General features: G+C 42.1%; 1 protein-coding gene across 1 annotated transcript in view; it reads left to right on the top strand.

Moving 5' to 3' along the window:
• Window positions 1-17,281, top strand: part of LOC126101405 (protein still life, isoform SIF type 1-like) — a 276,203-nt gene that overhangs the window by 74,326 nt on the left and 184,596 nt on the right. Inside the window, exon 3 of the mRNA XM_049912068.1 lies at window positions 40-158. Coding sequence (XP_049768025.1) covers window positions 40-158 — 119 coding nt within the window. The remainder of the gene's footprint in view (window positions 1-39; window positions 159-17,281) is intronic.

Below are 17,281 nucleotides of genomic sequence, written 5' to 3'. Positions count from 1 at the left end.
AAACGACAAGGTATGTAATAAGGTACATCTCTGTTTCAGGAACTCGGATCGGACAAGCGTCAGAATGCTTCGTATATTGGAAGGATCCAATGACCAACGATACCTGGGGTCTCAACTTCACATCTCCTATCGACGCTAAACAATTCAGAGAATGCTGCGTGAGTAGAACAGATCTCTTGCAATTTCTTTTGCTTTCTTATAAAATAAATAATAGTAGTTCGCAAAAGTGGAACCTTTGCCGCAATAGTTTATAAGTATTGACTTACAAGTTTACTCACTACTTAGATGTAACTACATTACTCGAGGCAGCAATAGAAATACACGATACGAATCTTCACACATTGTGTTTGTTAAACTGGTTATGTACCATTCGAAAGAGAGAAAACATAGCCTGCTAGTGTTCTTCAAAGAACAACAATAGATGAATTAATAAATTTTTTCTGTTCATAATACTTTGTGTCGGAGGACGAAAAAATACTGCCAGCCTGTAGGAAACTTGAATAACACTTATGTGTTCTGTGTATACAAGTGAAGGAGGAAATTTCCAGAAACCATCGAACTTGGATAATTTTTCTCCTCGGCTATATTTAACTGTCAGTCGAGCAAATCGACCGAGGTAGCTCAGTGGTTCAGCCACTGGACTCATATTAAAGTGGAACGGGTATCCACTGTGCACATAAAGATTTAGTTTTTCCATAACTTCCCTCAATTACTAGAAGTAAATGACGGGTTGGTTCCTTCAAGTGACGACTACTTCTATAACATATCGTTGAACAGTGCGTGCTCGTGTTTTGCATCTGATGACCCAGCTGTCGATGGAATTTTATGATACAACTGTTCTTCCTTCGTTCATTGATATTTCTGCATATGCAAAGCCACATAACATGCATTTGTTACCTGCTACGATAAGGCTAGTACTAATGTTAATGAGCATAACGCGAATAAATTACAGGTTTGTCTTCTACATTCACGCTGATAAACGTATCTCGATTGCTGCGAAGCATGGGTAAGATGCTTTCGTGACAGAAAGTGTCGTTATAAATGGTGGATTTAACTGCGTCGCCAGACCTTCAGAGGCTAAGTGTGGTTTGAGCAAACCATGAGCTCGTATGGCCCGTCGCCGAGCGATCTCTTGTTTATGTTTTAGAAATGCAATATCACTTGGGTTGTGACAGACAGGCTTTCCTATTAATGCTAATGGCCACCATTGTTATTGCTTATCGTGGAGTGCAGCGTCAGATGTAGAGTTATGTGAAGTGACTTACGACGAAAATAGAAGGAATGACTGCCAAAGAGGGTCATTCTCCGTTTAGCAACGTGTCCTTTACAAGGCATAATTTACGAGTTGTGTGAAAGAGACATCTATAGGGACGTTGCGGTACTAGATTTGATACAAAATTTCGTATCGACACTAATTGTGTTGATATCTCAATAATATAGGAGGAAGGTTCCATTATCAACAATATCACGAGGTAGTCGTTTTTGAAACTTCATCATGTCCCTCCATTCGAAAGTTCAAAATTTAGATCGAAGGTGCCTACTGTCTTCCTCTGTAATGATGCAAGAGCGTGGTGCCCTGCAACGCCACACTCGGGTTCGGCGATTTTTCAAACATATTAGGGTCGACAAGTGCAAAGGAAAGGACGTGGATCAGAATTTCGTATAAGGTGGGTTAATGACGTCATATTGGCACCAAATTTCACCACAATTCGGCCCAGCGCCACGGTGGACGTGTCCCGCGATGATATAGTCATCACACATCCTCTTACGCTGGTCACACCCCTTCTCTTGACGCATCTGCGACTGCGACGGTGGTCAGAACTGCGTCGCTCATCTTTGAAATCACTCAGTTCTCTTGTGGGTGACCGAGGAAAACATTTCGAACACACCTCTGTTCAGAATCGACACGAGAAGGCTTCAGGATCTTTATTTACATCTACATCCGTGCACCGCAAGCCCCCATACTGTGTGTAGCGGAGGGTACCCTGTACTACTACTCGTCATTTCTTTCCCTGTACCACTCGCAAATAGAGCGAGGGAGAAGCGACTGTCCATTCGCCTTTGAATGACTCCTAACTCCTCGTATCTTATCTCCGTGGTCGTAAAGCGAAATGTATGTCGGCGACAGTAGGATCGTTCAAGAGTCTGCTTCAAAAGGTGGTTCTCTGAAAAATCGCAATAGCGGTCGGTGAAAATAATGTCACCTTCGCGCCAGGAAGTCCCATTTGAGTTCCCGAAGCATCTCCGTAATACGTGTGTGTTGCTCGAATCTACCGGTAACCATCCTAGCAGCCCGCCTCTGAATTGCTTCGATGTTTTCCTTTAATACGACCTGATGCGGATCCCAAGCACGCGAGCAATAGCGTCCTACACTGAAGCGCCAAGGAAACTGGTATAGGCATGGGTATTCAAATACAGACATATGGAAACAGTCAGAATACGGAGCTGGCCTCGGCAATGCCTATATGAAACAACAAGTGTCTGGCGCAGTTGTTAGACTAATTACTCCTGCTACATGTTGTCCGAGTCTTCTTGGAAAGTACTCCCTTGGAATTCAACAGCAAAGTACTCCATGATGTAGAACGTCTGTCTTGTAGCATCTGCCACAGCAGTTCGTTGACCATCCCTGAAACACCCTCGCGCCGACTAAACGATCCCACGACGAAACGCGCCACTCCTTGTTGGGTCTGCTCTGTCTCTTCCACTAGTCCTTCGTGGTAAGGACGCCAGAGTGACGAGCAACACTCAAGAATCGGTGGGACAAGTGTTTTGTCAGCCACCTCTTTCTTGGATGAGCAAAATTTCCTTAGGATTCTTCCAATGAACCTCAGTCCGTCATCTCCATTCCTGCTATTTGTTTTATACGGTCATTCCATTTAATGATGTTACAGATGACTACTCCTAGATATTTTACGGTAGAAACTGTTTCCAGCAATGTGTCATCAGTGGTGTAGTTTTACAGTAGTTGATTTCTTCTCCTATGTATGCACAATATGTTACATTTATTTACGTTCAGGGTCAACTGCCCGAACTGCACCATTGTTCAATCCTTTTCAGGCCATTCTGCAAATCGATACTGCCTTCTAGCGCTGCTACTTCGTTATAGAAAACCGCATCATCAGATAACGGCCTTGTAGAGCTTCCTAATTTTCTGCTAGATAATTTACACACATCAAAAATAGTTTTGCATCACCTCGATTCCGAGAGTTCCGGAAACTGTGCAGAAAATTGGAATAGAGATCAACATAAACATCATTTCCACCCTTTTTCTTGCTCATAAAAACCACACATTGCATGTTGTGCCACCATACAGCGGGACCTTCAGAAGTGGTGGTCCAGATTCCTGTACACACCGGTACCTCTGATACCCAGTAGCACGTCCCCTTGCATTCAGGCATGCCTGTATTCGTCGTGGCACACTATCCATAAGTTCATCAAGACACTGTTGGTCCAGATTATCCCACTCCTCAATGGCGATTCGGCGTGGATCCCTCAGAGTGGTTGGTGGGTCACGTCGTCCATAAACAGCCCTTTTCAATCTATCGCAGGCATTTTCGATAGGGTTCATGTCTGGAGAACATGCTGGCCACTCTAATCGAGCGATGTCGTTATCCTGAAGGAAATCATTCACGAGATGTGCACGATGAAGACGAATGCCTTGCCAATATGCTGCCGATACGGTTGCACTATCGGTCGGAGGATGGCATTCACGTACCGTACAGCCTTTACGGCGCCTTCCATGGCCACCAGCGGCATAGTTCGGCCCCACATAATGCCACCCCAAAACAGCAGGGGACATCCACTTTGCTGAAATCGCTGGACAGTGTGTCTAAGGCGTTCAGCCTGGCCGAGTCGCCTAGAAACACGCCTCCGACGATCGTCTAGTTGAAGCCATATGCGAGACTCATCGGTGAAGAGGACGTGATGCCAATCCTGAGCGGACCATTCGCCATTTTGTTGGGCCCATCTGTACCGCGCTGCTTGGACCTCACCATTGACGTCGGGGGTGAAGTTGCGCCTCATGCAGCCTATTGCGCACAGTTTGAGTCGTAACACGACGTTCTGTGGCTGCACGAAAAGCATTCTTCAACATGGTGGCGTTGCTGTCAGCGTTCCTCCGAGCTATAATCCGTAGATAGCGGTCATCCACTGCAGTAGTAGCCCTTGGGCGGCCTGAGCGAGGCATGCCATCGACAGTTCCTGTCTCTCTGTATCTCCTCCATGTCCGAACAAAATCGCTTTGGTTCACTCCGTGATGCCTGGACACTTCCCTTGTTGGCAGCCCTTCCTCACACAAAGTAACAATAACTACAGACAACACAGGACTTGTACCTCCATCCCGGTGGAATGACTGGAAATTATCGGCTGTCGGACCTCCTCCGTCTAATAGGTGCTGCTCATGCACGGTTGTTTAAATCTTTGGTCGTGTTCAGTGACATCTCTGGGACTGTGTCTGTGATACAATATCCACAGTCAACGTCTATCTTCAGGAGTTCTAGAAACCGGGGTGATGCAAAACATTTTTTGATGTGTGTATATATACTGTAACAGTAAAACGAGCCCTTCACACGTCGTTGGGGTACCCCCGAAATTACCTTTACATCCGTCTCTTTTGTTCGTTTAAAAGCGACTTGTTGAGTTTTATCTGCAAGGAAGTCTTGAATCCAATCTGGCCCGATACTCGCGAGTGTGGAGCAACGTCACATGCTTTTCTGAAGTGGAGGAAGACGGTGTGAATCTGAGCTGCGGTATGTACAGCGCAGTGGACCTCTTGGAGGAAAAGGGCAAGATGAGTTCCGCGCGATTTCCGCTTTCGGAGTCCATTTTAATTTTTATAGAGGAGATTTTCATTCTCCACGAACTTCTAATACGTGAGAGTAAAACATGTTCCATAATTCTGCAACAGATGGCCAGTCAGCGATATAGGCCTACACTTATGTCCGTCTGTCCTACGACACTCTGGGAAACGGGAATGACCCGCACAATTTCCAGTCGCTAGGTACTCTTCGTTGCTCCAACGACTCCCTATAACCTGCTGCTGGAGGGGGAGCGAGCTCTTTCTCGTAATGCTGTCGAATCTTACTTCCCATATACAGGGTTATTACAAATGATTGAAGCGATTTCACAGCTCTACAATAACTTTATTATTTGAGATATTTTAACAATGCTTTTACACACACATACAAAAACTCAAAAAGTTTTTTTAGGCATTCACAAATGTTCGATATGTGCCCCTTTAGTGATTTGGCAGACATCAAGCCGATAATCAAGTTCCTCCCACACTCGGCGCAGCATGTCCCCATCAATGAGTTCGAAAGCATCGTTGATGCGAGCTCGCAGTTCTGGCATGTTTCTTGGTAGAGGAGGTTTAAGCACTGAATCTTTCACATAACCCCACAGAAAGAAATCGCATGGGGTTAAGTCGGGAGAACGTGGAGGCCATGACATGAATTGCTGATCTTGATCTCCACCACTGCCGATCCATCGGTTTTCCGATCTCGTGTTTATGAAATGCCGAACATCATGATGGAAGTGCGGTGGAGCACCATCCTGTTGAAAGATGAAGTCGGCGCTGTCGGTCTCCAGTTGTGGCATGAGCCAATTTTCCAGCATGTCCAGATACACGTGTCCTGTAACGTTTTTTTCGCAGAAGAAAAAGGGGCCGTTAACTTTAAACCGTGAGATTGCACAAAACACGTTAACTTTTGGTGAATTGCGAATTTGCTGCACGAATGCGTGAGGATTCTCTACCGCCCAGATTCGCACATTGTGTCTGTTCACTTCACCATTAAGAAAAAAATGTTGCTTCATCACTGAAAACAAGTTTCGCACTGAACGCATCCTCTTCCATGAGCTGTTGCAACCGCGCCGAAAATTCAAAGCGTTTGACTTTGTCATCGGGTGTCAGGGCTTGTAGCAATTGTAAACGGTAAGGCTTTTGCTTTAGCCTTTTCCGTAAGATTTTCCAAACCGTCGGCTGTGGTACGTTTAGCTCCCTGCTTCCTTTATTCGTCGACTTCCGCGGGCTACGCGTGAAACTTGCCCGCACGCGTTCAACCGTTTCTTCGCTCACTGCAGGCCGACCCGTTGATTTCCCCTTACAGAGGCATCCAGAAGCTTTAAACTGCGCATACCATCGCCGAATGGAGTTAGCAGTTGGTGGATCTTTGTTGAACTTCGTCCTGAAGTGTCATTGCACTCTTATGACTGACTGATGTGAGTGCATTTCAAGCACGACATACGCTTTCTCGGCTCCTGTCGCCATTTTGTCTCACTGCCCTCTCGAGCGCTCTGGCGGCAGAAACCTGAAGTGCGGCTTCAGCCGAACAAAACTTTATGAGTTTTTCTACGTATCTGTAGTGTGTCGTGAGCATATGTCAATGACCAAGACGAGAAAATTCGAGATATTGGAGCTAATACAGAGAGTTGCCGACAGTCGTTCTTCCCACGCGCCATTCACGACTGGAACAGGGAAGGACAGATCAGTTACTGATACTAGAAGAAACCACCGCCATACGCAGATAGGTGGCTTGCGGAGTATTGATGTAGATATCCAAGCTGCCTCAATCGCCGGGCTGCGTCATCTGCGGATAACCGAAGAAAATTGTCATGGACGAGATTATGTATCATCTTGTTGTCTGTCGAACACCTAAAAGTGTAAAAACCAAAATGTGCTGAAATATATACATAGTTTGTACCTTTGTGAAAACTGGATAAAAATTACGTGTAAATTAGTTTGCCTAATGCAGTTTCTAATCCGAACACTCTTCTTTGAAACCATATGCATAAAATGATCTGTACCACAGCATACTTTTTTGCATCCTGTTATTCTGAAGCCACGTAAGTCATAAGTGTTCCACAAAGCGTGGGAGGATATTTTGTAGTGACATCTTGTAGACCTCCCCGCTGAGTTTCTTACAATATGTGAACATACTTGCGCACAAGACCAGTGGTTGTTTATACCAAGTCTCTCACCTCCAAACACCGAAGTTTGCTTGCCGAATATGAACGTAAATGTAGAACCTCGCAGTCTGTGTCTAATACATAACTGCAACTATCACTGAAATGTATGGCGGTCTTAGTCATGGCCTATTACGTTTACTATAAATGTTGCAGGGCCTAGAAAGTAGACATTTATTAAAGGTTATACGCTTAGGATCATCGATGAAATGTAAAATTTAGTGACTATTTTCTCATTATAGCACAATATGTGCCTGATATATTGGTTTTAATATCATGTAGGCTCAATGCAGCGCCGTCGTGATGTGTCGAAGTGCTTATCGTCCGACACCGTTGTACTGTTTTGTGTCGTTCACGTAATGGATGCCCGCTAGGGATTCACACCGCGTTCCCTCGCGGGGAAAATCGGGATTACACGGCCCAGCCCGTGGCATCCTCAATTAGGAACACGGAAATCGTAATCGGAAAAAAAGACTACGCGCGCAGGCTTTTATTTCATTTCGCTTTGCCGAAAACTGATTTCCGTGGGCGCGGCCGGCGAGCGGGATAAATGTAATGCGACCTTAATTTGGGTGATCGATCAAAATTAACAATCAATTTGCAGTATTGGTAATTAGTGTCCGAATTTCGGGGGAAAGCCGACACCAGTGCGCCGCGCAGGAGTAGGGTGTGTGAGGGAAGATGGACGGGGGCAGGAAAGTGGGGGAGGGGGGCGAAGGTGGGAGGGAGAGCAAAGCAAAGAACTCCGAGAGACGACAGACAACATGCACCTCAGACGACGTGTCAAAATGTACTACGTCACTTCCATCTCTCATTTGTTCGCTATACAAACAAATGAGTTTGTCGGATGAACGCTACATTTTGTAGAAGTGTATGTATGAACCTGTGTGATAATTCAGTACCTTCGTTACGCTCATTTAACTTATATTTAAGTTTTGATATTACTGGACACTGTACCGCTGCTTTTTGAAGATTAATTATTGTCAAATATTTTTGGTAAAATTAGTAACTATGGATTATTACTTGCGAGCTGTGATTTGCTGCAAGCAAATTTATTTAATTTACCTATTTCTTTATTTTACTTTTTTGGTTTATTTAACATTGCCATATTAGGATCTTCTGCCCCTCTCTTAGATCTGTCCATACAGCTTTGTATTGTACGATGCGGACATATGGTAGTCCCTTGTATTGTTTCTATTAGGGGATATTCAACAGCCCCAAAATATTGTATAAAATGCATTTTAACCATCAGCTGTTTATCTGTCGCATTATTCATCAGTAAAAAATTGATTGACTTTATCGATATAGTCATTGCTGTACATCACTACCACAGAATTCCTTTATCGGCTTTAAGGATCACTTCATTATTCTCCTTTAATTTCTGTTTAATTCATTGTATTTGCCTTAAATCCTTATTATTAGACCGTTTTCTGCCTCTTTTAGTCTCGTGTGTATTCATCAAGAACTTTTACTACTAAATCCATCATAGAATTCTTATGTGCTACTGAGCCTGTCACTTGGTCGATTGCAATTTTAGTGAGCCATCAAATGCTTGATGCTTTTTTCCATCTGCATCATTCTTTACATAGAATTTTAAGTCCTAAAGATATAAATTTCCTCTGGTTCAAGAGTAATGTCTGTTAGGTTAACCACCTTGTCATAGAAATGAACGTTTGACGTGGTGGCTTTATCTTGTGCAGGATTTTGTTCCATGTTTAACTTTTCGAGGAAAGTCAAATAGTGATTGACAAACACAATAAGGAAATCGATAAAGGAAAATTTTGTGGTAATGACGTATACCAATGACTACATCGGTAAAACCAAGCATTTTTTAACTGATGAGTAATGGGACAAATAAACAGCTGATAATCAAAATCCATTCTACATAATAACGTAGCCCATTTTACATGTCTCAGTTTTCTTAGTCGGAAAACTTTATTGTTAAACGTACCCAATGTGTTGCACTGTGGCTGTTCGTGACTTCACAGAAAAGCACAATGTTGTCAACGTCGGCTCACAGGGGCTTAGAACCTAGCACGGCGAGTGATCATCAGACACAAAGTTATCGTGAGCAGTGTCTCAGCGAAATACGCTAGGATTACTCTGAGTCTCTATACAGGATGATTCACAAAGATATGCAAGTATTTTAATATGTTATTCTACTAGTAAAACTAAAGAAAAAAGTTCGTACAAACATAGATCCGCAAATGTTTAGTTACTGAGTTTTTTTTTTTTTTTTTTTTTTTATGGGACTCAACATCTTAGGTCATAAGTCCCCTAGAACTTACAACTACTTAAACCTAACTAACCTAAGGACATCACACACACCCATGCCCGAGGCAGGATTTGAACCTGCGACCGCAGCAGTACCGCGGTTCCAGACCGCAGCGCCAGAACCGCACGGCCACCGCGGCCGGCCAGTTACTGAGTTAAGGCTAGTAAAAGATTTTGCCTGAAATTTAGGAACTTCGCTAATATGAAGCTATCGCAAAACTGTACAAGATTTATTTTGTTGTTATTGATCTGGTGAATCAAGTAAAACATGTCCCAGACGTGTCGCTGTAGTAGTTTTCCAGAACATCCAGAGACGTAAAGAAGTGATTTCGTAAAACTTATAATTTATTAACTACATGGCCCAATTTGTTCTTTAAATTCCAGACAATTGCACAAGGTTTTCAACAGAAGTTATAGAGAACTTAATTTTGGAAAAATGGTGGTAATAACGTTACCTGAAACTGTGTGAATGTGTCAGATAAGCTGATTTTATTAATACCATAGCACACGTGAATTCATGTTAAACTGGAAAAAAGAAAGCCCAGTGTTAAGGAAGTTGTACAGTGTTCATACAATTTCACGACACATTCACGCCATATCGTCATATTCCTCTGTCGTATATTTGAAAAGCCTCCCTATTTCATAAATAATCTAGAAATTACAACAGTTACTATGTGGTTTCACTTAATGTTCTTTCATTGAACAATAGTGAACACTAATTCGTTTCAAGGTTAGGAAACGACTGAAACGACTCACTAACGGTTGCCATCAATGACATGAACGTTTCTACATTCTTAATGGAAAGTGAACAAATTTACTTGTATAATAATATTTGCTTCTCTGAATGTTCTGGAAAACTACTGCAGATACACGTCTGGGATATGTTTTATTAGATTCCCCAGATCAATAACAACAAAATAAATAGAAATCGTGCTTTACTTTAACCTCGTACAGTTTTGCGATGGCTTCATATTAGCGAAGTTGCTAAATTTCGGGCAAACTCTTTTATTAGCCGCAACTCCGTAACCAAACATTTGTGGACGTATGTTTATATGAAATATTTTCTTTAGTTTTACTTGTACGAGGTGCATTCAAGTTCTAAGGCCACCGATTTTCTTCTCTCCGGACTGGAAAGAGATAGAAACATGTGCATTGTTTTAAAATGAGGCCGCGTTTATTGTCAATACGTCCCAGAGATGGCAGCACCGTACGGCAGATGGAATTTTACCGCCAGCGGCGAGAATGAGAACTGTTTTAAATACTTAAAATTACTTTCCTTACTTGAACAGCGTGCAATCATTCGTTTTCTGAATTTGCGTGGTGTGAAACCAATTGAAATTCATCGACAGTTGAAGGAGACATATGGTGATGGAGTTATGGATGTGTCGAAAGTGCATTCGTGGGTGCGACAGTTTAATGAAGGCAGAACATTGTGTGACAACAAACCGAAACAACCTTGGGCTCGCACAAGCCGGTCTGACGACATGATCGAGAAAGTGGAGAGAATTGTTTTGGGGGATCGCCGAATGACTGTTGAACAGATCGCCTCCAGAGTTGTCATTTCTGTGGGTTCTGTGCACACAATCCTGCATGACGACCTGGAAATGCGAAAAGTGTCATCCAGGTGGCTGCCACGAATGCTGACGGACGACCACATGGCTGCCCGTGTGGCATGTTGCCAAGCAATGTTGACGCGCAATGACATCATGAAAGGGACTTTCTTTTCGTCGGTTGTGGCAATGGATGAGACGTGGATGCCATTTTTCAATCCAGAAACAAAGCGCCAGTCAGCTTAATGGAAGCACACAGATTCACCACCACCAAAAAAATTTTGGGTAACCGCCAGTGCTGAAAAAATGATTGTGTCCTTGTTCTGGGACAGCGAAGGCGTAATCCTTACCCATTGCGTTCCAAAGGGCACTACGGTAACAGGTGCATCCTACGAAAATGTTTTGAAGAACAAATTCCTTCCTGCACTGCAACAAAAAGGTCCGGGAAGGGCTGCGCGTGTGCTGTTTCACCAAGACAACACACCCGCACATCGAGCTAACGTTACGCAACAGTTTCTTCGTGATAACAACTTTGAAGTGATTCCTCATGCTCCCTACTCACCTGACCTGGCTCCTAGTGACTTTTGGCTTTTCCCAACAATGAAAGACACACTCCGTGGCCGCACATTCACCAACCGTGCTGCTATTGCCTCAGCGATTTTCCAGTGGTCAAAACAGACTCCTAAAGAACCCTTTGCCGCTGCCATGGAATCATGGCGTCAGCGTTGTGAAAAATGTGTACGTCTGCAGGGTGATTACGTCGAGAAGTAACGCCAGTTTCATCGATTTCGGGTGAGTAGTTAATTAGAAAAAAAATCGGAGGCCTTAGAACTTGAATGCACCTCGTAGAATAACACATTAAAATATTTGCATACCTTCGTGAATCGCTCCGTATATCTAAACTGTCTGACAGATAGGATGAATAGCGGTCTGAAACTATTTACTGATGACGTTGCAGTGCACGGGAAGCGTCGACTGTAGGGGGGAGGGAGACGCAGGATGACTTCGTGTGGTTAATGGTAATCACCTCTTAATGTGCACACGTATAAGATACTGCAGATGAATAGGGAAAACCATCACGTAAAGTCCGAATGCATGATTAGAGATGTGTTGCTCCAAACAGTCCCGTCGATTAAGTATCTATCCGTAATGTTTCAGAGTGGCATGAAACAGAACGAACACGCAAGGTCGACTGTAGGAAAGGCGAAACATCGTCTTCGGTTTATTGGGAGGATTCGAGAAAAAGAAAGAGTACATCGTCTGCATAGGATACCATGTACAGATCACTTGTGCGACGTATTCTCTAGTACTCTTCGATTGTTTAGGATCCTCAGACGGGTTAAGCGAAGCCATCGAGGTTATTCAGAAGTACTGTGCTAGATATGTTAACAGTATACTGGATCAGCACGGGAGTATTACGGAACGGCTCCAGAAACTAAGATGGCAATCCCTATAGGAAGAGTGCATCTTTTCCCAAAACGCTATTGAAATATATTCATATTTGATGACCAACTACATTTTCAAATATTGAAATTTATTCCTGAAATTAAACTTAATTGTAATACGTATAGATGTACCAGCTAAAGCGACATATTACATTTCAGTATTTGAAACTGTAGTTCGTCATCAAATATAAATATATGTAGACGGATCTATGGCGAAAATGACAACAATAGTATTTGACTTCTCGTTTTAAATCAGCAACAGAATGACAAGATGTGTGAGTGTGGACAATTGAACTAACAAACGATGAGAAGAAACAGACAGCTGTGTGAAATGTGAAAGTTAAAGTCGGTTCTGGGAGCATACTGGGATAGCCTATGAGGGAAGGCGACCGCTACAATAAGTGGGAAATCCTGGTTCGAATCTCGGTGCGGCACAAATGTTGCTAATGATAGTAGTCCTACATCTGTACGTATTACAGTTAAGTTGAATTTCAGGGATAAAACGCCAATAGGCTACAGAACGATTGTACACCCACCAACGTAAATCTCCCTTAAGAACCGCGAGGACAAGACAGGAGAAATCAGGGCTGGTACGGAAACACGTAGATAGTCACTTTTCTCTCACTCCATTTACAAGTTGAACAGTAGAGTGAATGATTTGCAGTGGCAAACAAGGTACCTCCGCATACATCGTGTGGCGGCTTGTGGATTATGTCCATCTTTAGCTTTACGCCTTGATTGTCTCCTTCCTTTATAGCTGAAGCTCAAGAGTTACTAGTATCGTCCTTTACCTCACATTTTCTTCACACATTACTTCGACCTCCGAATTCCGTTATTTCCTCATTATTAAAGCGTACATTCAACTCCTTCCGAACGTTTCCATTCTTAAGTAAATTTCTTCTTGCGCAGCCTTTCACGCTCCTCAATTTCGTCACTCTCGCTTGTATTTTGCTATTTTTTCCGATTCACGCTTTCACACAACGGTAATGATATTGCCATAATTTTATAATATATACTTTTGGATTTTTTTCGAGGTATGTAGTTAAATGCTCTGTTTTATGCTCCACATACCATGCTGCTTGAAATTTATGCACCTTTCCGTCTACATTATCGTAACCCCAACTTGTCTCGCAGCCCAGACATTAAAAATGTCACAACTGTTCAGTTATTTCGTTATTAAATAATATTTTCTTCTGTATTGCGTACTTAACTTGTAAAGCCATAACTTACGTCCTACGTAATGAGATTTTACGGCTTATTCTGTACATATTCGGTTTAGCTGATAGACTGCTAACTTTCTTGTATTACGAGTATTTTATGACATGCCAATAGTAATGCACTTAGATTATTATTGGAGAGGAATTCCGCCTTACGCAAGACACCTTTGTAGTTTTGATTCCAGCCCGACATATTTCAGCAATTTTGGCTATCTTCAGTGGGTTTCTTCATTTTTCTTCCGCAAAATTATTCCATGCTAAACTTTAAAGGAACCTTTGATTCGTTATTGTCAAACATTTTTACATCGGTTTCCATGCAGTACAGACTTGAGACATATGACACTAAGTTGGGGAATTGTATGACGTTTATTTACGATATATCTCACGTTTCTAGTTTTATAGTACATTTGGAAATAAAGTAGATGTTTGCATTTGTTTACATACCTCATCTCATTTATGCTAGTTACTTTAGATCTACTACGTAGTCTACAGCTTGTCATCTGCAAACAGCAAAACGTTATTTTATTTTTCTATTTGTTATGCATTTCCGACCGCGAATCACTATATATCGTGCTTTTTGAATGTTACTAAGAGATTTTTCTTTGTGCCGTAGTGTTTTTACTTTTTCCTGTGTGGAAATAGCGCGCTTATTTCTTCCGTTTTTTTGGTTACAGATTCGTTTTATACGGTTTCTTGCCGAGCACAGAGTTTTCGCCGCCAATGCCGCTTGTTATGATTGTACAGTTTTCATATGCTTCGTGGCACGTTTGTTTGAAGTGTGGCCCGCAGATTTGAAATGTTGTTGACGTTTGTGGTGTTTAGTGTTTGTGTGTGTGTGCTGCACAAACTGCGTATAGAACTAGTAAACCATATAAAGTAGCAACCATTTCTTATGAATTCATGCACGGAGCTAGAACATACAGAGAGACCGTAATAAAAAGAAAACAGTCACTCCAACAAAAGAAACTCATCAAAAAGACAACTCGCACAAATTTCCATAAATCACATCAGTTCAGTAAACATGCCTTCCACAAAAAAGTTTTCAAATGGCTCTGAGCACTATGAGACTTAACATCTTAGGTCATCAGTCCCCTAGAACTTAAAACTACTTAAACCTAACTAACATAAGGACATCACACACATCCATGCCCAAAGCAGGATTCGAACCTGCCACCGTAGCGGTCGCGCGGTTCCAGACTGAAGCGCCTAGAACCGCTCGGCCACTCCGGCCGGCTTTCACAAAAGAGTGATTAACCTGACGGATATAAATATATCTGAACAAGCAAAGAGGCTGCTTGAAAAGGGTCCCAGACACAACAGCGATCCCACAAAGGACAATAGAGAGTATCATAGCAGAAACTGAACTCATCATAAAGCAATAAGAAAGACTGAACACATCTGAGTTCAATGCAAACTTAACAAGAGAAAAATTCGCTGACGAAATAAAACACATAATTAGAGGGAACAAAATCACCATAAAACAAAACGCAATGACAACTAAAGAAAAAACTATTGAAACCTACAGAAGAAGTTAACGCATGAACATGCCTTAATCAGAAAAATCTGACACGAACAATTTGACTGTACTCATGAAAGAAAAGAAATACATTGACAAAACACTAGAATTCATCCCAAGCAACAACATCATAGAATTAACAAGTGATCCCACAAACCGATACAAAATGAACTTAAAGAAAACCCTGAAAAATGTAGACACAATTTTCACATATGCACAAATTTAAAATAAATGTCACAGAAAACTGTCGAGGCGCCCGCTCTAAAATCATTGCCTAAAATTCACAAATCACATATAGCTATACACCCATTGATTGACTTTACCAGAGCATTCACGTACCACTTACAAAAACAAACACACACACTGCCCCAGAAAGTATACAAACACACCAAAAACGTAAGCCTGAAGAACTCAAGTGATTTAATAGATACAATAAAAAATGAAAACATACCGAACAAAACAACATTAATTTCATTTGACTTAATGTCCATGTACACACACATTCTAACAGATGAAACCATCAACATCATAGAAAGAAATATCCAACTACAGGGAAACATACTCACCACAGACGTACAAGAAATATCAGCTGTACTCAAGCTCATTGCAGACAAATACTACTTCACTTTCACCAACAAATTTTACTCTCAAAAAGAAGAGATATCTATGGGATCCTCAGTCAGTGGCCTCCTAGCTAACATTTACATCGTTCAAATAGAAAATCTAATATTTGACAAAATAGTAAAACAAAGGCAGTACAAAACATTGGTAGAGGTGTGTAGATGATATAATTCGCCTAATATATTAACCACGATCTCATACAAAAAAACTTCACGAGACCGTAAACACCATTCACCCACAAATACAGTGTACCAATGAAACAGTGAAGTTATCATGTCACACATAGCTTGTGTAGGTGAAACCAGGTTAACTGTTGGATGTTTTTAAAGGCCACTCGATTACGTTGTGACGGTCCTAGAGTCATTCAGAGAAAGTCTATAGTCAGTAGTGTGTAAAAACCCAGAGCACGCAATAATAGATGGAGGCGACTTTAACCTACCGAGTAGAGGCTGGAATATCTTTGTATTCATTCCGAGGGTACAGACAGACAGTCTTGCGAAACACTTTTGAACATGTTCTCTGAAAACTGCGTTGATCAGCTAGCTCTGCTGCCCACACGCAGTGGAAATACCTTAGACCTGTTAGTTACAAATGGGCCGGATCTTATCGAAAATGTTATAGCCCACTCGTTGCTAACAGGGTTCGTCTTCTTAGTTCCGGTGCTTGTGGTTACGCCAGAGCGGAAAATGTCAATACACAAACAGGGATTAGCGAGCATGATGTCATTGTAGCAACTATGATTACGATAGTTAATCAGTCAGTCAAGAAGGCTAGCAGAGAATTTCTACTAGAAAGAGCAGATAAGCAGTTTCTGGCGTCTCAGATAGACAGTGAATTGACATCACTTAGTTGCAGCAAGTTGGACGTAGAGGAATTATGGCCAAAGTTTAGGCTAATTGTAAATCGTGGTCTGGAAGGTTATGTGCCTAACAAGTGGATTAAAGATGGAAAAGACCCACCATGGTGTACTAACGAAATTCGGAAAATGCTGAGGAAGCATAGGATGCTGCATTCTCGGTTCAAAAGAGAAGGCACAAATGATGATAAGCAAAGGTTAGAAGAGAGTCGTGCGTCTGTGGAAGGATCTGTGCGCAAAGCATACGACAGCTACCTCCGTCACACCTTAGCGAAAAATCTGCCATTGAGTCCGAGAAAATTTTAGTCCTCTGTAAAATCGCTAAGGGAGTATAAGGCTTCCATTCAGTCCCTTGTTGACCAGACTGATGTGGCCTTTGAAGATAGCAAAACGAAAGCCAAAGATTTAAATTTCACACTCAAGAAATCGTTCACACAGGAGAATCATACAATCATACCATCCGCCAGACTCACATATGGACGACATGTAATAAGCATCCCTGGCGTAAAGAAACAACTGAAATATTTGAAAGCAAATATGAGTAAATCACAAGCTCCGGTATTACAAAGAGTACTGTACGGCAATGGCTCCTCACGAAGTCCGAAGCGAATGGGAAAAAGCGCGGGTGACTCTAGTATGTAACAGGGCTAGAAGAACGGACCCACGAAATTGCAGACCAATATCACCAACTTGCTGCTGAATCCTTGAACTTATTCTCAGTTCGAAAGTAATAAACTCTCTTGAGACTGAGAAGTGATGAATCATCATGGCTTTAGAAAGCACTGATCGTGCGAATATCAGTTTTCCATTTTCTCACATGATATTCTGCGAACTGTGGATAA

Source organism: Schistocerca cancellata, chromosome 9, assembly GCF_023864275.1.
Source record: "Schistocerca cancellata isolate TAMUIC-IGC-003103 chromosome 9, iqSchCanc2.1, whole genome shotgun sequence".
Classification (NCBI taxonomy): Eukaryota; Metazoa; Arthropoda; class Insecta; order Orthoptera; family Acrididae; genus Schistocerca; species Schistocerca cancellata.
This window is presented reverse-complemented; position numbering and strand designations above follow the sequence as displayed.